Source organism: Mustela nigripes, chromosome 13 (assembly GCF_022355385.1).
Source record: "Mustela nigripes isolate SB6536 chromosome 13, MUSNIG.SB6536, whole genome shotgun sequence".
NCBI lineage: Eukaryota > Metazoa > Chordata > Mammalia > Carnivora > Mustelidae > Mustela > Mustela nigripes.
The window spans coordinates 31,259,887-31,285,061 of NC_081569.1; the positions used below are offsets into that span (position 1 = coordinate 31,259,887).

A 25,175-nucleotide genomic window follows, 5' to 3' on the forward strand; every position below is an offset into this window, starting at 1 on the left:
CATCCAGCCCCCCCAACTCTTGTTGACTTGACCTCCTGAATCTCTCCCAGAGTCCCCTCTCCTCTTAGTTTATACCCTTTTACTTCTCACCAAGACCTTCCGGTCACAGGGACACCAGACTCCGCATCGAGCCAGAGGTGAGCTTTCTCAGTGGCACAGACATAGACCACGGGTCTGCCACACACTTGCCGAGGGACCCTTGCCGCCGCTTTGCTGCCCTGGATCTCTGAGACCCAAGAACCACAGGGGTTTCTGCTCTTGTAGCTGCTGCCTCAATGTCGAAACAGACCCAGTCATGATACAAAAAACTCCTTAGTTCAGTTCGGCAGTAGGTCTATCCTCACCTTCAAATTTTGGTGATTTTAGGCCATCTTAAGTGCAAAATAGGGACTGGGCCTCATGCAAACTGCTGGCCCACCATCCCTCAGGGCAGCAGCAAAAGCTATGCTGGCCCTAAGCACGAACTTGGCCGCGAGGTACCTTCTCCAGTTTCAAACTACTTTTGGAAATAGGGAAGAGGAGACTAATCACAGGTTCTTTTAAAAAGGTTTTATTGTGATTTCTTCTTTTTACACCTAAGTAACAACTTTCCCCTAAAGGAATGATAATACATAATCTTTATTCTAAAAAGGATGTATAGATGATGTATTGATAGCATCTGGACAGGGGTAACATTGATTGTTTTTTTTTTTTTTTTTTTTTTAAAGATTTTATTTATTTATTTATTTTACAGAGAGAAATCACAAGTAGACAGAGAGGCAGGCAGAGAGAGAGAGGGAAGCAGGCTCCCAGCTGAGCAGAGAGCCCGACGTGGGCCTCGATCCCAGGACCCTGAGATCATGACCTGAGCTGAAGGCAGCGGCCCAACCCACTGAGCCACCCAGGCGCCCAACATTGATTGTTTTAAATCAAAATTAAGAAGCTCTTTTTTCCCTTTTCATCCTTGGTGCTGATACCAGCCCAGCCCTTCACTCCTGCTGCTTGTACCGACATGATCTGGCTCTCTGCACACTCTGACTTCTTTCAAGAACAAGACATGGCGACTTGTTCGGGATTCCCTTGGACAGGTGCAGCTCAGAGAGCCAACAGGCTGGGGCCTCAACTTACAGAGGTTTGTTCATCATTTTTTCTCCTCAGACTGTCAGAGCTGGATTACTAATCCAGGATTTGTGTTTGCCTTCAGGGCTGCCAAGCCCCACAGCCTGAGGATCATCTTGGCTAAGCCGAGGCTTCGCCATAACGGGGTTCCTGGGCATGGGTCTGCCTCAGACTTTCCCTCCACAGAGGATGGGGTCAGTCATCCAGGAGGCCCAAGTCATTTCAAAAGATAAAGCATCATGTGCCCTGTTGGCATTTGGAGCTACACACACACAGCCATGAGCCTTGCACTTAATTCCTAAAGGACCTGTCCGGGCTCCATTCTCTTTCCAGGCTGACAGGGCGAGCAGGAGGCTGTACTGGCTAAAGGCCCCTTGCGATCATCGTCACACACACCTGGTGCCCAGGAACACGCTGGCCTCCTTGCTGCCTGTGTCATGGGAGCTTTCCTAATCTGCTACATCCTCACCAAAGAAACCCCTACTCTGGGGTCATCCTGCTCCTATTTTTCTCTTATTTGTGCTGACGCTTCCGTTGGATGTGCTTCCGTAGTGGGCTCTGGTTCCAGAGGTAGAGATGGTGGCTTTGAGAGCTGGGAGACTCCTCCTGCACCTGGTAACAGAACAGGCAGCTTGAGTTCCCACTTCCACAATTTGGGAGGAAATAATGATTTTTATTGTCAAATTTCAAGAAGAAACCCCGTATCTTCTAGGACCAGTGGGACTGTGGCATATCTTTGCAGCTGGGAAGTTAGGCCATAGCCAAGAATTACAGCAACGGTCCAGTTTGCCTTCAGTGACTCAGTGAGATACACCTTCAGTTACCTGACCCATGCCGACTGATACTGCCATGCATTGCTAACCCTGAAGAGTGTAAAGCCCCAGCGTTTGAACCACTCACCTGAGCCTGCCAGTCACTGTTCCCCACTGCACAACTTGCCTTAAGAAAGCAAGTGCCAGTTTGGCCAGTATATATGGCTTTTTTCCCCTTCCAGGAAATGCAACTTAGATGTGTTCTCAGTCTGAAAAGTGTAAGCCTCCCTTAAAGCTGTCCTCTCTCTGCCGGCCCATGCAGCTTGTACCCCGAAGGACTCCATGAGCTGTGTGGCGCCTCCTACCTGAGGGGAGCTTCCTGTGTGCAGCTGCTGAAGACATCGCCTGGCCCAGAGCTTGATTAGAGCCCAGAGGCTGCTGGAAACCACCAGCTTTGCTGGCTGAAGTGGTTCGGTGCTTTGACTTGGTATCTTTAACTGGTTTCGTCCAGACTAGTGCCTCCCCGACTTGGAGAGCAGCTCCCAGTTTCTGGGCCATTTCTACCATCTTGTGCCCATGTGGGAAGAAAAAAGAGTCACAGATATCACTGGCAGAGTCAAGCCTACCTACTGCTTCCCTGAGGCCCTCCACCTGGGAGTATTCAGCTGAAATCGTGTCTGCCAATACTAGGGTTTGAGAGAGGCAGTATTTATTGCATGGAAATCATTCTCCAACAGCGGAGAATCCAGATCCCCTTTAGTGGGCGGCACGGGAAGGCATACAGGATCTCAGAACCCAACGATTCAAGGTCAGCACGTTATAGGGCCTAATTCATGCCTTTCCCAATGAGGGGAATTGGGAGGAAGCTGCAAAGAGACACAGACCTCAAATCAGTTGTATTCTATCAATAACAGAACTCAGCCTGAATTTCCCCTTACTATTTTCTTCTAGGAAGGGTTCTCCTCAGGCTGTGACTAATTGAAGATTTCATGCTGCCAGGAACATCAAAGCCAAAACAGGTATGAACCTTTAGAATACCTTGTATCTGGATTATTTGGGCTTGACTCAAAAGTCCCCAGACAGCCTCAGAGCTAATAAAAGACACACCTCAGAGTCAAACTCCAGAGAGCTGCTGTCCTTGAGCAGGTTGACTTTCTTCTCCATCTCCTGGTACTGGGCCAGGGCCCCCTTCTTCTCGCCCTGGTTGTACAGCAGCACGGCATAGTTCAGGTTTACTAAGGGGTTACACCTGTGCCAAACAGGGATTCTGTGAGGCTTGGGATCTGCAACCTGTGCTCATTCAGAGATTCTCCTCATTGTACAAAAAAAAAACCGACAAAAAGTGGTTAAGTAGAGACTTCCCTCTTCTACTGCAAGGTGAGAACACGTGTGTGTGGGCCTCTGGAGAAGCATCAAGGAAGTAAATGCCCAGCCAGCAAGCAGGAGGTAGTGGGAGCAGCAAGTCTGACGTCCCAGCCCTCAACAGGGCCACCAGGGCAGGCTTGAAAAGGGGATTCCTGAGCCCACTGCCAGTGGAATAAATCCCGGGAGTTGTTTATCTCAGACTAAGCTCAGAGCCTCATCTGCTATTCCAGCCAGCCCGTGGCTGTCAGCAGCCCAAGCCCACTGCCAGCGCCTTCTCTGGCTCCTGACTGGAGGCCGTGTCCGTTCCAGCAGAGCCGCCACAGCGTGCTGAGGGCCCACATCCTTCTGCAGCCAGGCAGCAAGAGCAACACCGGGGCTGTGGCGCCACCTGGTGGTTTCGGAGAGTCCAGCCCGCCCCCACCTGGTGGTTTCGGAGAGTCCAGCCCACCCCCACGACCACTCCCAACAGAGCAGCTTACTTGTCCAGGCGGACGGCTTCTGCGTAGGCTCTCTTGGCATTCTCCGGATCTTCCAGGTTCGTCAGAGCCACTGCAACAGAGAAAGTGGGCACCGTGACTGAAAAGCCCAGCAGAGAAAACACAAGGAATGTTTCAAGATCACTGTTCATTTATCACCCCCCTTTGCCCTATCAGCTCCTAGGGCCACCACTAGCAGTCACTTGTCACTTAGCCTGGATGCCCCTGTGTCATTGGCTTCAACGACCCCTCCCCACAGTCAGCAGTGGCTGAGGCCTCCAAATCCTGTTTGTTGCACTTTCTTTTCTGACACCGCCCTTGTTAAGGTGCAAGTTGTTTCAGGCTTGCCATTTTATCCCCACAGCAGTGTCTCCACCAGCCCCAAAGCTGCCCATGTCACCATCTGACAAGAATCCTCACTGGTTTGCCATCACCCATAACCATGATCTTTAACTTTCATTTGGCAACAGAACACAATCTCCTTTTTAATCAGTATTATCTGGAAGCCTGTTCAATAAAACAAAGGAAACAGCTGTCTGGAAGACAGGCCCACTCCACTCCCCCACCAGCCCTGCATTCACTTCCACTGAACACAAAAGAGGCCTGGGAATACAGCTGGAAAACCTCAGCCTCTAGAATAAAGGCCAAAGTCCTTTACCCAAAGGCATTCCACTCATGCCATCTGTGATGCGGCCCCAGACCATCTCTCCTGACCACCCCCTCACTGCGCTCCACACACACCTGCTGCGCCCACGCTGCCATTCCAGGCTGCAACGACTTGCTCCCGGCTCCTTGGCCACACTGTGCCAGTGAATTCTACTTTGTGAAGTCAGAAATGCTGCTCATGCCTTACAGTAGGGCTGTCTGTTCCCATTCCTGCATCCCCATCAGAATGGAGCTCGCTTAGTATTCAGGCAACCCACAGTGAACCATTCAATTTGCTTTGGCAACCTTCCTCTTATAAAAAAGAGGAAACCCCACAATAATGATTTTTAAAAACCCACCAGGGGGCACTTGGGTGGCTCAGAGGGTTAAAGCCTCTGCCCTCTGCTCAGGTCATTATCCCAGGTCCTGGGATCAAGCCCCTATGGGGCTCTGTGCTAGCAGGGAGCCTGCTCCCCCCACCCCCTGCCGGCCTCTCTGCCTACTTGTGATCTCTGTCAAATAAATAAATAAAAGTCTTTAAAAAAAAAAATCACCAGAAGACCACACTGTCAGTGAGAATATGGAAAATGCTTTTGGGCTTACATTTAGTAAGTCTTGTATGGAGAAATACCCCCAGAAAGAATATTAGTAATTAAATAACAACAGACCAATTATGTAATGATAATAAAACCAATACTTAATATTCATTGGTTATTTAATTACGTGATCCTCCCTCTCTACTGTGAGTTCTAACCAGTACGTAGTGGAAGGAGGACCCTTCCTAAAGCCCAAACTGTTAACACTCAGTGGTATCTGGAACTTAGTTGGACTCTGTTTCTCCCTCTCTCTATTTGTAAATAAACTGTCAAGTCAGGGAAAACAACTGGTAAAAGATGAACTAGGAATGATCTTGATTTAACCTGTTGGTCTCTGAGTGAAACATCTCCAAGCTAGAAGAAACCAGATATTCTGTCTTTTCAAGCTCCAGGGCACTCAACTAGGCTCCAATGGGATCTGTGAGGCAATAGCTTCTACGGGACATATAACCACTGGCCTCGTATAATTCTAGATCATTTTCCGTCATCACAGACTACAGGGGGGGCTCTCCCCACAAATGTCTCTTACCAGCCAAGAGCATGTAGAGCTCCCCCATCTTTGGCTGGAGATTGATGGCTGCGCTGAGGAAATGGAAAGCCGACGCATACTGCTGCATAGTCAGGTGGACAAGGCCCAAATTATACAGAATCTTCCAATCGAAGGGAGCCAAGTAGTTGGCTCGCTTCAGGCAGCTGATAGCCTGCAGGGAGAGGGGTACTCGATGAGCAGCGGGGACAAGCCTGGCAGCCCCAGGAACTGCCTCTATGAACACAAACAAGGAAGATGGGGAGACACTCACTGCCACATATTTCTTCTTGCCAAAGAAACACATTCCAATGTTATTCCAGAGTGGAGGACTTTCTGGAACAGCGCAAGCTACAACTCTGTATTTCGTGAGGGCAACATCAAAGTCCCCATGGGTCTGCATCATGCTGCCTGCCGCCAAGATGGCCTGAAAACAACATGAAAAGCTGGTAATTGAGCCATTCCCCAAAGCCTTTCGCAGTGAAGTGGTGGTTCTGGGTGTACTCAGCAGGCCCATCAGCAAGGACAGGACTCCACACTTCTTCCAGGACATAGAAAATATATTCAGGCTCTTGGGACAGATGCTTGGGAGGAATGTCCCTGTGCCCCTGGCTTTCTTTGGCACAGTAAAGAAAAAGAAAAGACAAAAAAATGTCAGTGACTTGCCCTGGCTCATTTGTTCCTATTTCTAGTCCAGGAAGTCAGTATTTCAGAGTCAAGGCACTTTCAGCGAAACAGCCTTTCATCTGCTCCGCAGGCCCCTACTTGGTACACCAAATGCTCCAGACAACCCAGAAACTGCTGTCTGGCCACTTAAGGTCCAGCTCCTCTGGCACCACCCAGGGGGGTCAGCCGGAGGCCTTCGCAGCCCCGCCCTCTCATTTCTCGGAGGAAAGGTCCGGCAGGCGCTGGCAGATGCAGCCTACCATGCGTCCCATGATGGAAAAGATAGGCCAGGTCAGCACCCTTCTTCAAAGCCTGTTTTGCTGCATCTCCCTCCGCAACGTTCATCCACTGCACAATCTCAGCCCCAAAGTCCTATCTGGGCAAGAGTTGTCCTCACAAATTCATTAAGAACCCAGAAGTCACTTCCCCAGAGTCTCCTCGGACAGCAGTGTGGAGACTCTGCTCATTTCCTGAGTAACACAAGGACTTCACCAGCGTGACAGTTTCACTGTCTGCACGACAGGCCTGCAACAGCAAATGTGCGCTCGTAGAAAATAAGCAGAGCACGAACTTTACCGTATGTTCCCATATGTTCATCAAGAAGGGCCATATCTGTTTGTAATTTGAAACAGGTATTTCTCAGGTATCCAAAATGCTTTCTAGGGCCAGATCACCTCTGGCAGCAGTGGGAGCAGCTGTGTGAAGGCTCGGGGGTTGGACAGCCTACAATACCTTGTAGTTGGTAGGGTCGTAAGTCAGTGCATTTCCAAGGTGTTCAAATGCCTTCTGGTAAATGCCGAGCTTGGAGAAAAAGTAAACCAGAGAATTACATTGGGGGGAGATAGCAGTCTGGCCAACCACACCCCAAACAGCGACACCCATGCTTTTTGGTTGTCATGGCAAAAAAAAAGAGCTACAGATACCAGCTTAAAAAAAAAACTAAAAACCCCCATATTTGTTGATTTGTCCCTGAAGGTCAAAGTATCTATGCGCCAGAGCCGCCTCTGGTGCACTCCAGTGTTCCACAACAACGCTTCCCTGGCAGGAAATGGGCCGGTGAGCCTCAATCCCTGGTGGGGTGGGGGGGCAGCCTCCAAGCCAAAGCTAGGAATGTCCAGGGTTAAGCTCCTGATTCCTTTTCAAGAAAAACAAAAGATGGAAAGGCCACCCCAGAGGCAGAGCGGTGGGGGGGGGGGCAGCTGAGCAGAGAACTGGAGGAGCATGGAGTGGGTAAGACAGGGCAAGAGCCTCAGGGGTCCCCACCAGGCTGCAGGCTGATACAGAGAAGTGGAGGCACTATAAAAAAAATAATAAAAAAAATAAAAAAGCCATTCACGTGGGGAAATGCGGAGGGTAGAGGAGATTTCTTATTCTAGACAATGCTTTGCTGCCTCTTTCCCAGAGGACCTGGTGGGCAGAGGCAGCAAGGTAAGTGGCCTCTAGCCCCAACCCTGCAGGTGTTCACCTGCCTCCCAGCTTCTCCTGCCGGAACACATGCCAGCTCCCCACCCTCCACCAGTTCTCTGCTCTACCCTTTCCTTACATGTGTAAGAATTACAATGGCAGTAGCCTCGAACAAACTTATTTGCCTGATTCGAATGCAGAAAAGTGATTCCTTTAGCAAACAGTATCAAATGCGGAGACGGAGGTTCATGCGCTTCCTACGACCTTCAGCAGAATGTGTTAAAGTAAAAACAAAGCACAGGGATGCCACAATCCATACAAATCCAAAAGCATTTCTAACATAAATAGAGTTCTCATTACCTGTAAATAGAGTAGTCCTAAAGTTGTGAGAAGTTCCGTATTTTCTGGCGAGAACCTGCAACACATGGACCCACACGGAGTGCTCAGAGGGAAACAAGATGCATATGACAGGGGCGCCTGGGTGGCTCAGTGTGTTAAAGCCTCTGCCTTTGGCTCAGGTCATGATCCCAGGGTCCTGGGATTGAGCCCCGCTTGGGGCTCTCTGCTCTGCGGGGAGCCTGCTAACTCCTCTCTCTCTCTCTGCCTGCCTCTCTGCCTACTTGTGTCTGTCAAATAAATAAATAAAATCTTGGAAAAAAAAAAGATGCGTATGACACACCAAGACCCCTGCCCGCTGACGCCACACCTGGAGTCACCCTGGCACCTTCTGCTCCCCACGAAAATTCCTGAAGCTGATTTGGAAATTTCCTTCAAAAGTCGGTCCTCTCAACCCCAGCTACAAGACCGACTGCTCAGCAAGAAAGAAACAGGACTTAGAATCCAGACTCCTTTGTCAGGGCCAAAGTCCTAAGAACCACCTATGGAATATTCGCTGTGACTATCCTGATTATACTGACACAATTCAAGACTGACGCTCCAAGAATCAAGTCCGTCTGAAACACACAGTTGTAGCCAATTCCCTCTCATAGGTTTGGGGGCGGCGGTTGCGGTTTTGTTTTTCTGGCCTCACTGTACTGACAATGCCAGCAGTTTTCTGTGTGTTTAACATCCCAGTGGCCCTAATGCTCTGCTCTCCACATTAAACAAAAAGCCATACTAAACAACCAAACTAAAAAAAGAAGGAAGATACAAACCAGCTCAAGGAAAACATTAGCCTTTGGCTTTGGAGAGTAAACACTGACTTAAGTAAAAGATGATTTGCTTCCCCAGTCCCTCACTGATCCTTGCCTTTGTCATAAAACCTAAGCCACACTGAGCTGAGCTATTCTGTCTGTAGGACCATCAGCAGTTTCAACAGTGAAAATGCCAAAAGGCAAGGAGCAGCACCTCCTGCTTATAAGGAATGAGTGGGGCACTGGTTACCTAGGGGGATATCAGACCAGAGGGGCCAAAGCCCCAGCCAGCAGGCGCCTGAGCTGGCCAGGGCTTACTCAGTTCAATCGAGTATCTGCCCTTCACTTTCTGCCACAGCAAATATCCACTTTGATCACCTCCCTCCCACAAACCAATTATGTAACTTCTTTGATTTTGGTGGCAGCCCCCTTGGTCCCCACCAAAATGTGACTACCGTCTCTATAGCAATGGGTCATAAGCAATGGTCTCCATTCTCAGCGATGTTCCAGATGTTCAGCTGTCCCCCTTTTCCCTTGGGAATTTTATTGACTTAAGTCCTTGATGAGCCCCTGGAAGAATGACACCCTCCAGATTTCTGTGAGCTAATCTCGAAGAGACAACCTTAAAAGGCAGAAGTTGGGGATCAAGACTTCCATCCAGCACCATAGAAGCTTAAAATATGCTACAGGAGCTCCTTCCTACTTGTCCCTGTAAACTTAGCCTCTTGCTGACAAATCTTTTGTAGCATAACAAATCATTTGTTAAAGAAAAGGAGAGAGAGAGAGAGCACAGAGTGGAGAGGGACAGAGGAAGAGAGAGACTCTCAAGCAGGCTGCCTGCTGAGTAGGGAGCCCAACGAGAGGCTTCATCTCACAACCGTGAGATCATGACCTGAGCCGAAATTATGAGTTAACCAACTGATCCACACACATGCCCCAAACCAAGGGATTTTTATCTTTTTAGACACAAAATGTGGTTGAAAAAAATTCAGAAGAGTGTTGCAACTGGTATGATCAGAAAAGTGACTGCTATGGTAGAAAACAAAGGTAACTAACAGAATCCTAAGTTTAGTTCAGAGACTTATTATCAGGAATTACACACTGTGGCCACACATCCTGTTAAGTGACAAAACAAACGACCCTATACAAAAAAGAAAAGACAAAAAAAAAAGATTAAAAACAAAAAAAGAAAAAGACAAGACAAACAGTATGTGTCCCTAGAGAAGAAACATTGAACACCATCCTGGAAGGAAAAGGAGTCCATTCCATTATCAACAGGGATTTGGCCTACCCTCATGATGTTTACAAAAAAAACAAAAACAAAAACAAGATATTGGTCTCATGCTAATAAAGGCCACATGTTTATTAGTCAATCAAGAGATTTCTGACCCCAGTGATGTTTATTAGTGAATCAAGAGATTTCTGACCCCAGTGTCTCTGGAAACAAGATCTGCTATAAAGTTTAAAACCACAATGGCAGACTACCAGCTGACTGCAAAATCTATCCGCTCCTTCCTCCTACGCACATGTGTACCCACCTCCCTTGAAGCTAGCGGCCGCCTTACCTCATGAACCATGGGATATGAGCAGGAATGAGGTGTGCAATTTCTGAACCATTAAGATACTCTGAGCTGCTAACTCAGTGGTTTCCTCTACCACCGCCCCTCACCACAGCCTGGACCATGGATCTACCTTAAGTAGCTTCAACCATACAGGTGAAGGCAACAATTGGAGGAATGTTGGATCCCGGATTGATCTTGTGGAGCAAAGCTGTCCAGCTAGGCAGACTAGCCAGACTGACAGGTGAGAAACACACGCCTTCTTTATTACATAAAGGCTTACGCAAGCCTCTGGGAGCTTCGAACCTTAGCTCGAGTTTTACTCTAACTTACATAATTAGGAATCCATCACAGTAACCCGTACTCAGTCTTAAGCTTGGGGGTTCCTAGGTCTGCTCCCATTGATTTTCTCATCACCTTAAAGAAAACAGACACACTTACTCTACTGCCTTCTTGTAGATTTCGATGGCCTTGTCCAAGTCCCCCTCTAGCAAGTGGATCTTCCCCAGCATTATGTAAGTCAGATCGTGCCTGTTAAGATGGAGGGCATTGTGCAGCTGCTCTTGTGCCTGACAAGATTGATGGGAGTAAAGAGAACCAAATCACTACCACAAAAGGACAATGGCTTGGTGTGGCTATCAGAAAGAGCTCCCCCTGTACTCGGGCAGGAACATGACATCTCAGCAAACAGCTCCCACTACCCAAAACCCCTAACACATACCAAAACCGCTTGCTGACAGGACACCTGGCAACATGAGGTGTCTGCCTTTGGAGCCATGAGGAAGAGTTTTTTATACAAGATGACTAACCTTTCTGAGTGTCTTCTGCTTCTTGATACCCACACCCGTGACTCATACTTTCTAATTCAAAGGAGTGTCAGAGTACAGAATAGAACACTGCCCCGAACTCCATCCCAGCTGCACCGCTGGCCAACTCCACAACCTTCCCCTGGGTGGACCTCATTTTCCTTACCAGTATTTTGATAAATGAATGAAAGGACTGTTCTCATTTATTCATTCAACATGTATCCATTCAGTACCTATTCTAGGTAGGGATACCAGAGCTAACAAAACAAACCCCTTGCTCTGGAAGAGTATCCTAATCTATGACTAAAAGAATTTAAGTCATTATTTGATTCAACAAGTATTTACATCAATGTCAAGTATTATATTTGCTCTGTCAGCCTTACAGTAAAAATCTAAATATAATTCTCCTAATCAGTACAGGTCTGACCAAAGACTAATCCCACCTCTCCCCTGGCTCAGAATAATCCTATGAATAGAAATGTACTTGCTTGGAATATTCTCTGAGGAGAAAACGCTCCTAAGCAAGCATGTAACACTGTGGATCTGCTCAGGAAACAAGGAGACCCACTAAAAATATAAGTTCTTAGATGGAAAGTAACATTAAAAATGGTAACTGTCAGAAATCAAATCCACTTAAAACTTAAATTCATTTCCAGTAATCTTAAAAACTGAAATCATTTGCTGTCAGACAGTAAGATAGCTCACACAATCATGATTACATTTTTAAGACCAAAGGGTTCACTTTTGATATCTAAGTTTTACTGAACATTTGTTTCTATACTGGAAAATCACACTAGGGATGGAAGAGAAGAGGGGAGAGAAGTGATTCGATTGCCATTCCCTCATAATATTTCTAGAGTTTGTCATTTTCTTGCTAAAATCAGAAATGAAAAAAAAAACCTGGAAAAACAGATGGATGAAAAATGAGAATAAGTATGGGGATAAACGTATGGCACTTTCAATTTTGGCTGCCAAAATCTCTACAAGCACTTCTCAGGAGTACTACACCGCGAGCGACGGCGCCCCTGCAACAGGCGACCCCTTGGTGGGCGCCCCAGCTCGGCGCTCAACCGCCACCACCATTCCCACACATTACCTTACTGAACTGTTTCAGATAAATGTAGCAGACTCCCAGATTGTGACAGATCTCCTACACACAAAAGAAAGTAAAACAGCATAGGTGTGAAACTCCACAGTTACTAACAGAGTGATACAATAGGCATCTAGGGACTATTACTGTCCAGCAAAGCTGACATTTTAAATGGCACTATAGTTAGTTCTTTTACTAGATTTCATACTTAAATACATTTAATTCTACAAAATGGGTTAATATTAAAAACTCAGTTTATGAGAGATAAAAGCAGAATAAACAGGTGATCTTCCTGGATCCTAGCGATACATACGCAGCCCTAAGCCTTTCTTCTCTAAGAGACTCTTCTCGGAAGAGACTGCCCACAGCTCCTGCTCCCACCCATAAAAGGTGTGTGTGTGTGTGTGTGTGTGTGTGTGTGTGTGTGTGTGTGTGAGCGCATGCGCACATGCACACATTGGTGTGCCGACCAGATTCCTTCTCCTAGGAATCTGGGACTTGACGAGGTGATGTGGGCTCGGGAACTGACACCACCTCTGGAGGCTGCTGAGGCAGAATACATGTCATTGGAGCCAGTCTGCTGAAGTCTGCAAACGCTGGCCCATGGGCCAAATCCATCCTCTGCTTTTCTTGTAAATGAAGATTTACTGGAGCACAGCCACAACCACTTGTTACACATTGCCTACAGAACTTTCACGCTAAGGCTTTAAAGTAGCTGCAACAGAGACTGTATGAAGCCACAACACTTAAAATATTCATTAGACCCTTTACAGAAAGTTTGCCAGATGCTGACCTACAGAAAGAAAAACAAGCAGAAATGCAGAGTAGCTGGTGAGTGACAGCTGTCCAGGTCCAGTTCCCTGAAAGATAAGCCTGCATGTCCTGACCTTGAGTTATACAGAGTCTCTTAAGTTCCCTTGTACTGAATCTCCCTTTATCTGCAGTAGCTTCAGAGAAAGGGGGAAGCAAGGTGAGGAAAGTAGGAAGCAGTGAAGACTTCTTAGTAGTAGTGGAGAGGTGTGGAAGTACATTTAGACCCAGAAGTGTCCCTGTCGGAAGAAACACAGACCCCAGGGCTCAGAGACAAATGGTTTACAATGTGTTCTAAGTCCCCTAAAATAACAACAAAATAGGGATCATTGATGGAGTACCTACTTCACATCAGGCTCTGTGCCAGATGGTTTTCACATATTATTACTTTAATTTCCCCAGCAAACCTGAAACACAGGTATAACGACTCTGATATGAGAGGTAAGAAAACTGAAGGTCAGAGAGGTTAAGTAGTTTGCCTAACTTAAGACAAAGTGTTAGTACTAGGATACTTTGTCCTTTTTTAGGTCTAAATCTTCAGGAGAATTTTAACTATACATAAAGGTAGACAGAATCACCATGGATTCATCACTCTGTTCCTTTAAAAAAAAAAAGACCTTATCCCTTAGAAATACATACTGAAACGTTTGTGGATGTTCTGCTGGTATTTTGTGAAGTGGGGAAGATGGGAGTATGGATTGGATCATTGTATGGACAGAGCCCGATTCAGGGCTCAGTCCCATGACCCAGGGGTCATGACCTGAGCCAAAGGCAGAAGCGTAACAACTGAGCCTCCCAGGTGCCCCAGTCATCACCTTTATATTGTTGACTCCAAAATGTATATCTCTAGCCCGGAACACTTGAGTTTCAGATCCTGTATCCAGGCATACACTGGACACATCTCAATTTAGATATCCTACCAGACGCTAAACTCATGTCCATAATCTTACAGACAGGATTTAGCTCTGACTGGCTATCATCCTCCTCTCCCAAAACTGCCTTCTCTTCTTTCCTGTATTTCCTGTTCTAGGTGATTATCCCATAATCCACCAATCCATCTTTGCATCTCTAAGGCATAGCCCAGTGCCTATCATGTAGCAGACTCTCATTTGTTGGAAGAATGACTAAATGAATGAAAGAGTAAATGAATTTTCCCTTAACTGTGGCTTCACTTTGGCCTTTAGCCATAAAGTACTTGGTGGCTTCCCTGTCTTCAGACCTACAGAAGTGACCAACAAATTGAAACTTATCAAAAGTAATAGTGCCATAAGAACTGCAGGGAACTCCATGCTCACTCTTCGTACTAACCAATCAAATCCTTCACACACAGATCGGTCTTTCCAAGAGTCCTCAGCTACTTGGGGGGGGCGGGGGTTGAAACCAACAGCCTGAGAAAGAAGAACCGAAACAAAGAGAGGAAGGAAAAGATAACGCTGGAAGACAGAACAAAACTTCAAGAGTCAGAGACATGGAGAGACTATGTCCCTGAATGTACAGCAAAAAGACAATGAGGGAGAACACGTGCAATCCAAGAGCCACAGGGAACAAGTACAGAACACACTGAATACAGGGGGAAACAGTGTGGCACCTGCTGCTTAATATGCACTCTCCTTACTGTCCTTCCTATAAGACCTGAACTTTGTTTACAGTGTCAGTGTGTCCAATGTAAAAACTACACTTCCCAGCCCTCCTTAAAGGGGTCACTTGTGCCATCACACAAGTGGCAGTCTGTTGGGGAATTCTGGGAAAGCTATACTTTCCTAATACAGGACATGTCTTTGTCTCCTTGTTGCTTCCTTTTTCTCCCTGCCTGGAATGATGATGTGATCTTAGCACTGCAGCAGACACCTTGTGACCATGAAGAAAAAGCTGCAGCCCTGACATCCTTGGACCACCAAGCAACTACTCACTTGGATCTGTTTCATGAGAAAAAATAAACCCCTAATTGGTAAAGCCAATGATTAGTCAAAATTTTTATTGCTGATACAGACAGATAATGGAGGAGAAGGGAAAAAAAAAAATCAAAGAACTACTCAAAATTTCCCTGACCCCAAAGGGGGCAAAGATCCTTAGAGAAAAGCCAACTGGGTCCAGAGATAAGGGGGAAAAAAAAGAAAAGAAGCACTTCTAGACCACTCTGACTGGTATTTCAGAACTCCAATGATAAAGAGAAAATCCTTGAAGCTTCTAGAGAGGAAAGTGGAGTTATCAACAAGAATCAGACTGGTAAGAGACTGCCATAAAATCAAGTAGCAATGTCTGCTAAGTTATGAGGCAACATGATTTTTGATCTTACGTTTAGTTAAACCATCAGTCAAGTGTGAGGATAAAATAAAGGTATTTCAGGCATGTAGGTATTTAGTAACAGTAACAAAAGACAGCCTATGACAAATGGAACCATTAGCACACCACTGATGACAAAGACATTCAAGTTCTCCACTTACCCAATCTTTCTGGTTAAGTTTAGCTGCTTCATTATAGACTTCAGTAGCAGCTTTATGTTTTCCCAAAAGAAATCTGTGGAAGAGATACATTTTTTGGAATTAACTTGAAGCTTTTACAGGACTAACTCCACTAGTCTCTCATTTGGTTTATATTCCAGCCTTGCGGAGAATTCTGCAAGCCTCTTCCCTATTACCTAGGACTAATAATACAGGACTAACTCCACTAGTCCCTCATTATGTTCCAACCAGGAGAGAATTCTGCAAGCCTCTTTCCTTTTAGCTGGCTGTGCTATTCTGGCCAATGAGGCTGGCATATGTCAATAACAGAAGCTCTTTTGGTAGAAGCTGCACTGACTGCTGTCCCAGGCTCTTGGTCTCTACACCAATTTTAGTGAAAGTCTTATGTAATTTATTTTCTGTAATGTACCACCAACGTAGAATAAAAAAGAAAGAAGCTAAAGTATATATACCAGTTAAGCAAGGACTGCCAGCATTCATCATCACCATCTACTTAAGGGACATTCCCTTCCCTTCCAAGACTAAATCTTTTGCCTTGATATTGATCACAATTCTAAAGAGAGGAAAGGCAATCTGGGCCTCTACACAAAGACAGTGCAAGGATGAATGACAGTAGGTAAGAAAGTCGGGGTGGGAACCCCATGGGACACCTTATGGCTCCAGAATTGAAAAACTACCAGTAGGGGCACCTGGGTGGCTCAGTGGGTTAAGCCTCTGTGGATCGGGCCATGATCGCAGGGTCTTGGGATCGAGCCCCACATCGGGCTCTCTGCCCAGCGGGGAGCCTGCTTCCCCCTCTCTCTCTGCCTGCCTCTCCACCTACTTGTGATCTCTGTGTGTTAAATAAATTTAAAAATATTTAAAAAAAAAAAAAAGAAAGAAAGAAAGAAAGAAAAACTACCAGTATACCTAACAGCTTATGAAGACTGGAGTTTGCTTGCATCCAGGAGCTGTCAGGGCATCCACTCACAAAACACTATGTCAAGTATTATACTACTGTATAATAATATACATAATAAATACTGTATATAATAATGCTGTATACTATATACAACACTACTGTGTTGGAACAGCAGATGCAAAAAATGCTACGGATGCCAGCAGCATAAGGGGACTGAAGGAACAAGATGTCACCACTTGTACGATAAACAGTATCAGTCTTCCCCCATCATCACACTACACCATACAATGTTTGAAATACTCATTGTTAACTCATCTTCTCAAATTTCAAAATCAATCCGCTCTTAAAGTGGATCCTAGTCTCCCTATTGAACAATTCTCCCTCTCTGCATCAAGCTGCTCAGGTGGCCAGAAGCAGCCCCTGCCTGGGAACGCACTCTACAGTGTTCTCTGTGACTGTGCCGGGGCTTGCTGGCAGCAAATACTCACAAAGATCTGGCCACCTGCTTGAGGTTATCGGCACACTGAGGGCTGAGAACAGCACACGTCTGAAAGAGTTCTAGAGATTCTTGGATGTTTCCTTCCAAGCGAAATATTAATGCTGCCAAGAGACAGAAAACACACACACAAAAACCATCATATTCTGGGGAGAAAAGAGTCTGGTATCAGAAAAATTGGAGAAGAGGGAATTAAAAAAAACATACCAAAGAAATCCTTTGTTTAACACAATCAGATAGGCCTAAACCCTATACCCTCAGGTAGGCTGAAACAAACAGCAAAGTGGTTGACAATCTAAAACTTTTTTTTTAAATAAGATATCTCAAACCTACCTGCTCCTCCATTCTCATTATCCACCATGCAGATAATGAGGTGCCTTGCAAATTATCCTACAAATTCTTCATACTAAGGACATTCCTTGGCTTCCCCATCAAACACTCTATCATGATAATTCAGACTTCCGTCTATCGATTTCCAGAGTATACCCAAACAGGGCAAGTGCAATCAGGGAGATTCTGGCTGTGAATGCACTAGTATGTTAGACTTGGTTTCAGTATAGCAACCACTCTGAATCAGTAATTTTTCCCAGGCTTAAATTTTTGAAAGAATTTATATGTTTAAGTATTATGAGGTGCTGAGAGTCTGAAACTTGTACTACTGGAAATAAAAGAGATTTTTTTTTTGCCATGATGTCCTAGATGTGTCAATATCTTACCAATTACGTCAGAAAACCGTATGTTAATCTTAAGGCTGCCAATCCAGTGAGTGGTAAACAAAATCATTCATCACACCAAAGAATCAAAAGGGGAGTTCCTAGGAAAACTGAAGATGCTATAGAGTAAAATTTCAGTCAGTGGTTACTATATTCGGTTTCTGATAAATTTCATCTGTTCTCTGCCTTACCCTCTATACCTCTAGGCCTTTTCCCTTCATCCTAAAACCCTTATAAAAAATCCTCAAGCCAAACTATGGAAAGAACCAAGATGCCCTTCAACGGACGAATGGATAAGGAAGATGTGTTCCATATACACTATGGAGTATTATGCCTCCATCAGAAAGGATGAATACCCAACTTTTGTAGCAACATGGACGGGACTCGAAGAGATTATGCTGAGTGAAATAAGTCAAGGAGAGAGAGTCAATTATCATATGGTTTCACTTATTTGTGGAGCATAACAAATAGCATGGAGGACAAGGGGAGATGGAGAGGAGAAGGGAGTTGAGGGAAATTGGAAGGGGAGGTGAACCATGAGAGACTATGGACTCTGAAAAACAATCTGAGGGGTTTGAAGTGGCAGGGGGGGGTGGGAGGTTGGGGTACCAGGTGGTGGGTATTATAGAGGGCACGGATTGCATGGAGCACTGGGTGTGGTGAAAAAACAATGAATACTGTTATGCTGAAAATTAATTAATTTAATTTAAAAAAAAAGCTGTGCAACCTTTAGCTAAGTGACTTAACTCCCCTTAATCTCTACGTCTCAGCTATAACATGCTAATGTAACCATCCATTCTGAGGGTTTACTGAGAAAACTGCACAAGGCCATTCATAAGAGCCTCAGTAGAATACCTAGAACACAAGTTTTAATAAATATTTGCTATTCTTCAAAAAAAAAAAAAAAATCCTCAGGCCTTTCCTCATCATTTTTTCCTCAGCATTTTTACCTCATTTTTAGCCTGACCATAAGGAGAACTTCCAGAAGCCCCTTCTGGACTTGAAGCTGCTGCCTGAGGCAGGGACCCTAACACCTACTCTGAAAACACTAGCTGGACACTAGAGAATAGGGGGAAGGACAGCAGCAAAAAACAAAAAAAACAGTCATTTCTGAGGTCAAATCCCATATAAGAATTATGTTCTGATTTCAAACAACATAATACTGAATAAGACCTTTGTAGAACATTTGACTTTGAAGTGTTCATAGGTAGTTTGCTCTTCTTTCAGAACCTAGGCAAAGTATGCATTTCTCTATCAAGAAGAGAAGAAATATATGTCTTACCTTGGACATAGATAGCATATTCACATAAGCCCTGAGTCTCCTGAAGCTGCTCTTTGATAACAGCCTGAAAGAGGAAGAAAAATACTTCTGAGTAGTAGTTCAGTGTCTTGAGGTGTTTTTAAGAAAAGGTAGGTATAGGCTGTGAGACAGGAATCTATCAAAATCCTAGAGGAGAGGGGCGCCTGGGTGGCTCAGTGGGTTAAAGCCTCTGCCTTCGGCTCAGGTCATGATCCCAGGGTCCTGGGATGGAGCCCCACATTGGGCTCTCTGCTCGGCGAGGAGTCTGCTTCCTCCTCTCTCCTCTCTCTGCCTGCCTCTCTGCCTACTTGTGATCTGTCTGTCAAATAAATAAATAAAAATCTAAAAAAAAAAAAAAAAATCCTAAAGGAGAACAGAGGCAGCAACCTCTTTGACATCAGCCACAGCAACTTCCCTCGTCTCCAAAGGCAAGGGAAACAAAATAAAAAATGAACTACTGGGGCTTCATTAGGATAAAAAAGCTTTTGCACAGCAAATGAAACGGTCAACAAAACTAAAAGGCAACCCATAGTATGGGAGAAGATATTTGCAAATATCAGATAAAGGGCTGGTATCCAACATCTATTAAGAACTTACCAAACTCAACACCCAAAACACAAAAGTCCATCCAGTCAAGAAATGGGCAGAAGACATGAACAGACATTTCTCCAAAGAAGACATCTAAATGGTCAACGGACACATGAAAAGATGCTCTACCTCACTGGGCATCAGAGAAATACAAATCAAAACCACAATGAGATACCAGCTCACACCAGACAGAATGGCTAAAATTAACAAGTTAGTAAACAATAGGGGTTGGTGAGCATGTGGAGAAAGGGGAGCCCTCTTACATTGTTGGGAATGCAAACTGATGTAGCCACTGTGGAAGACAATATGGAGGTTCCTCAAAGAGTTAAAAATAGAGTTACCCTACCACCCAGCAATTGCACTTCTAGGTATTTATCCAAAGGATACAGAACATGATTCCAAGGGGCACCTGCACCCCACTGTTTATAGCAGCAATGTCCATAACAGCCAAACTATGGAAAGAGCTCCGATGTCCCCTGACAGATGAATGATTACAAAAGACGTGGGGTATATACACAATAGAATATTACTCCGTCGGGCGCCTGGGTGGCTCAGTGGGTTAAGCCGCTGCCTTCAGCTCAGGTCATGATCTCAGAGTCCTGGGATCGAGTCCCGCATCGGGCTCTCTGCTCGGCAGGGAGCCTGCTTCCTCCTCTCTCTCTCTCTCTGCCTGCCTCTCTGCCTACTTGTGATCTCTCTCTGTCAAATAAATAAATAAAATCTTTAAAAAAAAAAAAAAAAAGAGAATATTACTCCGTCATCAAAAAGAATGAAATCTGGCCATTTGCAACGTTGTGGATGGAACTACAGGGTATTATGCTGCACAAAAAAAGTCAAAGAAAGACAAATACCATATGATTTCACTTATATGTAGAATTTAAGAAACAAAACAGATGAGGCACCTGGGTGGCTCAGTCAGTTGGATGTTTGCCTTCAGCTCAGATCATCATCCAGGGTCCTGGGATCAAGCCCCGCATTGGGCTTCCTGCTCAGTGGGGAGTCTGCTTTTTCCTCTCCCTCTGCCCCTCCCCACCTCTTGTGCTCTCTCTCTCAAATAAATAAATAAAATCTTTAAAAAAAAAAAAAAGGAAAAGAAAAGAAAACAGATGAACACAGGGAAAAGGGAAAAAAAAGTAAGATGAAAACAGAGAGGGAGGCAAACCGTAAGATTCTTAACTGTAGGAAAGCTGAGGAGAGCTGGGTGGGGGGATGGGATAACTGGGTGATGGGAATTAAGGAGGGCACTTGATATAATGAGCACTGAGTGTTATATGCAACTCATGAATCACTAAATTCTACCCCTGAAACTAATAATACAGTATATGTTAACTAAACTGAATTTAAATTAAAAATTAAAAAAAAAAGAAAAGAAAAGGTAGACATGGCAAAGAGATACGTAAGAAATCTATAGAATACAAATAACTACTAATAATGTTTGTCTGGAATTTTTTTGAAATCTCAACTCTCTTGTGTTTACTTATTATAGAACAGGGGTCAGCAAACTATGGCCCAGAGGCCAAATCTAGGACACACAGTCTGTTTTTGTAAAGCTCTCAAACTAAGAGTAGTTTGCATATTTTTAAAGGGTTATAAAAAAAAAAAGAAGAGAAGATGAAGAATATGAAACAGAGACTGTGGCCTACAAGCCCAAAATATTTACCATCTGGCTCCTTACAGAAAAGCTTGCCAACCCTCATCTAGAATCTAGGCAAGCTAAAGAAAATATGAAAAGAGTTCCAGGCATCACTGTAGATGCCAGGGGCTGTCTGATATCAAAATATAGGCTCTCTCTTCCTCCTGTGACAGGCTAAGCCCAGGATGAGCTAGGAGTTCAAAGAACTCTTGAGTCTAACTTAAGAGAATCAAGGAAAGCCTTCTGGAGTCAACAGTTTTAAAATCCTGTGTTGGCAGGGATTGGAGGAGAAGCTCGGTGGCTAAGAGTGTCAGGGAGAAAAAGGCTTCAAATGCCATGCTAAAAAAGTTGAGAGCAATGGGAGAATCTTGGTAAGTTTTAAGCAGGAAGTAACCTGATTCTACTTGCTTTATAGAAAAGTCATTTTTGGAGCACTGTTGAAAACAGATGGAAAGGAGGCAAGATTAGTATAAGGATTCTTACAGTGATTTAAACAGAAAATGATGGAAATTAACTAAGGCCTAGAGAGAGAAGAAAGTGGACCATTTCAAGAGATAATAGACAAGGATCTCCAGAATGTAATGATTATTTATAATACATTAGGGAAAATGGGTCAGGGGATTCTGACAGACAGATGGATGAATGAAGGTACCTATCCCTGCAACAGCGTACAAGAGAAGGAATAGGTCTGGAGGAAAGTAGATTAATTCAACTACAGAAAAGCTAAACCTGAAACGCCTGTGAAGCGCCAGTAGGCATCAGCTTGGTCTGAAGACCAGAGCAAATGTACGAAATGCGCAGAAAAAGTGGTTAAGGATGGGACCTAGGACCATCCCCAGCTCTTAAGAAATAAAGGGGAAGAGAAGCCAAAATTAGGAAATGGAAAAAGGAGAAGGGAAACAATAAAGGGACAATATCATAGAACGAAAGAAAGAATCCTTTTAAGATTCATGCTGGTACTAAACATTGGTAGTTCGGCCTGCCTCTCACGGCTCTATCGTTATATTCACTCACCTTGCATGCTTCGTAATCCTTCCGGATATAGTGGAGATGTATTAACCAGTTCTGCTTCTCCAAAATTGGAAACTCTTGACCTGGGCAGCATATTTTAACAAAACAAACACCACAGTCGTTATTAGATTTTCCCCTTAAGCATTGTGCTCACATGTAACTAGAGACATACTGCAGGATCACATTAAATCCTTCATGCTGCTGCCACAAGAATATCATCGAAATACACATCTAAATGTGTAGATTTTTAAACTACAAGATACTTGTCCTACTATTACACATTGAATATATGCTTCTCCTCAGTTTTTGTATGCTTCTCGTCAGTTTTTGTGGCTTGACATCAGTTTCTCAGATCACAACTTGGCCTGAGAAAAATAAAATCATCTTTTGTCTCTTCTTGCTTTCTCTCTCCCTGGTTATTGAAGGTGAATAAGATGACTCTCTAAAGCGTATTTCAGGAATATTACCAACATCTAATGTCCTATCTGATAGATCAGAGGACCAAAAATAGTTAAACACAGTCCTAGCAATAGAAGGTAAAATATTATACACTGCTGCCCAGGAATGAGAAGGCAACAATGACAAAAAATCTATTGGAGTCACTGAAAACGATTTATGATAAACCCTAAAATAAGTTACTATCCCTTTGAATTCAAAAGTTTAAAAATATGGGTAAAAATTCATTAAGAGAGGCGCCTGGGTGGCTCAGTCAGTTAAGAGGCTGTTTTTCGGCTTGGGTCATGATCTCAGTGTCCTGGGATCGAGACCCTCATCAGGCTCCCTACTCAGCGGGGAGCCTGCTTCTCCCTCCCCCTCTGCCTGCCACTCTACTTGTGCTCTCTCTATATATATAAATAAAGAAATAAAATCTTTTTTTTTAAGATTTTTATTTATTTATTTGACAGACAGAAATCACAAGTGGGCAGAGAGGCAGGCAGAGAGAGAAAGGAGAAAGCAGGCTCTCCGCTGAGCAGAAAGCCCGAGGCAGGGCTCGATCCCAGGACCCTGGGATCATGACCTGAGCTGAAGGCAGAGGTCTTAACCCACTGAGCCACCCAGGCGCCCAGAAATAAAATCTTTTAAAAAAATTTATTAAGAAATTACTTTTCTGTGGAGAAAAAAAGAGAGAGAGAGAGAAGGATTCACACCAAACTCAGAACAGTGGTGAGGAAGGGGGAGGGAGGAAAGTTTTAAAAAGGAGACTTCAGGGGCACCTGCATGGCTCAGCTGGTTAAGCACCTGACTCTTGATTTTGGCTCAGGTCATGATCTCAGGGTCATGGGATCCAGCCCCACATCCGGCTCCACACTAGGAGTGGAACCTGCTTAAGAGTCTCTCTCAGGGCACCTGGGTGGCTCAGTCATTTAGCGTCTGCCTTCAGCTCAGGTCATGGTCCCAGGGTCCTGGGATCAAGCTCCGCATTGGGCTCCATGCTCCTCAGGGAGTCTACTTCTCCCTCTTCCAATCTCCCAGCTTGTGTTCCCTCCCTCACTCTCTCTCTCTGTCAAGTAAATAAATAAAATCTTCAAAAAAAAAGTCTCTCTCTCCCTCTGCCCCTACACAACCGACTCTTAAAAAAGGGGTGGGGGGAGACCTTAGTTCTTTAATGCTTTAATTTCTCAAAAAAATAAAAATCACTAAAGGATACGTGACTAAATGTTTTTATTTATTAAATCTGGCCAGTCAGTACATGGAGGTTCGTGTTTTTCTATGCACTTTAATACATATTTGAAATACTCTCTCTCAAAAATGTAAAAGAAAGAATATAGCGGGAAACATGATGGAAATGATTTCTAATTATTTGCAATCATTTGTTTCATAACCTTAGAAGATACATTAATGGAAAACCTAAGACTTATAGGTCCATAAAATGACAGGAAGGAAAAAAAGCCTTATTGTGACCCAGAGTCAGTGGAGCCAGAACACAGTAGGGAATATCAATGGAATTTATAAGATAAAATTATGACAAGAAAGTACGGCTATGGTTTTCTATGCCAGAAGGAAGGGAAAAAAGGCAAAATGTTAAGTAGCGGACTCATCTTCCAGTAACCCATACTCAGGGTGGGACCTTGCTAGTCAGCAAGGACCTATCTGAGGATCTTCGATGACTTTTGTTTCCTTCCTTCTCTTTCCTCAAGCCCCATCAGTCAACAGATCTTAAGCCATTTACATTCCACCTGACCACTTCTGGAATTAAATTTCCTATTAAAGGCCATACAAATCACTAAGCTTAGAGGTGGGTGTGGGTGAAGGGGTGTGTGTGCGCACACACGCATGTAAAGTGGGTAGAGAGCTACACTGTAAGTGTAGTTCCGGGATTAGTGGCTCAGTGAGTCATCTAGGGCTAAGTCTCATTTGTACAGCCTACCACTCTGTCACCTACCCTCTGAAGGGCAAGAGTAGGAGACACTGATATCTCTGAGTTCAAAATATCATGAAGTATCACTACTTCTATAGGTTTCAGCTGTAGAAAAAATTCATAAAAAGCAAATCTGAGTTTTGCTACTATTAAAATCTCACAATGACAGATGAGTAATTTTCTCCGTTTCCTGGATGAAAAATGGAGAAAAAAAATATTCAATTTGCAGGGCAGCTTGAGCCCAAAGGCTCAAGGAAGACCTAGAGATTAGAAGAAGGGAAGGCATCATCAAATCCAAAGGCTTAACGGTCATTTCACACTACTGGAGACAGAGTTTGTCTAAATGCTAAGAGAATTTTACCTTCATCAGAGATTTTAGAAATCATTTTAGTGCCCCATAACTGTCCTATTATTGTATGATCTTGGGAAATATACAGTTAACCCATCTATAAAACAGAGAGTCATTCATTCATTCAACAAATATTCACTGAGTATCTACCATGTGCCAGGTACTGTTCTAGGCACTGGGGATACAAAAGTGAACAAAGCTGACCTCCTGCCTTAAATCGGTGGGGACAGATTTGGGGGGAAATCAGAGTGTGCTAGCAGAAGGGATAGATAATATATATGAGTGATATTTTTCTATGGAAAAAAAGCAAGAGAAGTGGGACGAGGAGTACAGAGTAAGAGGTTACATCTTTAAGTAGGAGGGTCAAGGAATATAATACTCTCACAGAGTTGGGAAGATTGAAAGACAATATACAGAGGTTCAATTTCTGGCACACA

The 25,175-nt window shown here is 44.4% G+C and overlaps 1 protein-coding gene across 3 annotated transcripts in view; it reads right to left on the reverse strand.

Annotated features, from left to right (window-relative positions):
• Window positions 1-534: 534 nt before the first annotated feature.
• BBS4 (Bardet-Biedl syndrome 4) overlaps window positions 535-25,175 on the reverse strand; it is a 56,643-nt gene continuing 32,002 nt past the window's right edge. For all 3 annotated transcript variants that reach the window (XM_059371887.1, XM_059371886.1, XM_059371888.1), the window contains exons 3-16: window positions 22,034-22,113; window positions 18,781-18,844; window positions 16,778-16,889; window positions 15,371-15,443; window positions 12,123-12,176; window positions 10,662-10,789; window positions 7,889-7,943; window positions 6,857-6,925; window positions 5,733-5,885; window positions 5,462-5,633; window positions 3,695-3,764; window positions 2,958-3,099; window positions 2,216-2,417; window positions 535-1,710 (exon numbers count right to left, since the gene is read on the reverse strand). In XM_059371887.1, the coding sequence (XP_059227870.1) occupies window positions 1,601-1,710; window positions 2,216-2,417; window positions 2,958-3,099; window positions 3,695-3,764; window positions 5,462-5,633; window positions 5,733-5,885; window positions 6,857-6,925; window positions 7,889-7,943; window positions 10,662-10,789; window positions 12,123-12,176; window positions 15,371-15,443; window positions 16,778-16,889; window positions 18,781-18,844; window positions 22,034-22,113 (1,484 nt within the window). In that variant the 3' untranslated portion in view covers window positions 535-1,600. The remainder of the gene's footprint in view (window positions 1,711-2,215; window positions 2,418-2,957; window positions 3,100-3,694; window positions 3,765-5,461; window positions 5,634-5,732; window positions 5,886-6,856; window positions 6,926-7,888; window positions 7,944-10,661; window positions 10,790-12,122; window positions 12,177-15,370; window positions 15,444-16,777; window positions 16,890-18,780; window positions 18,845-22,033; window positions 22,114-25,175) is intronic.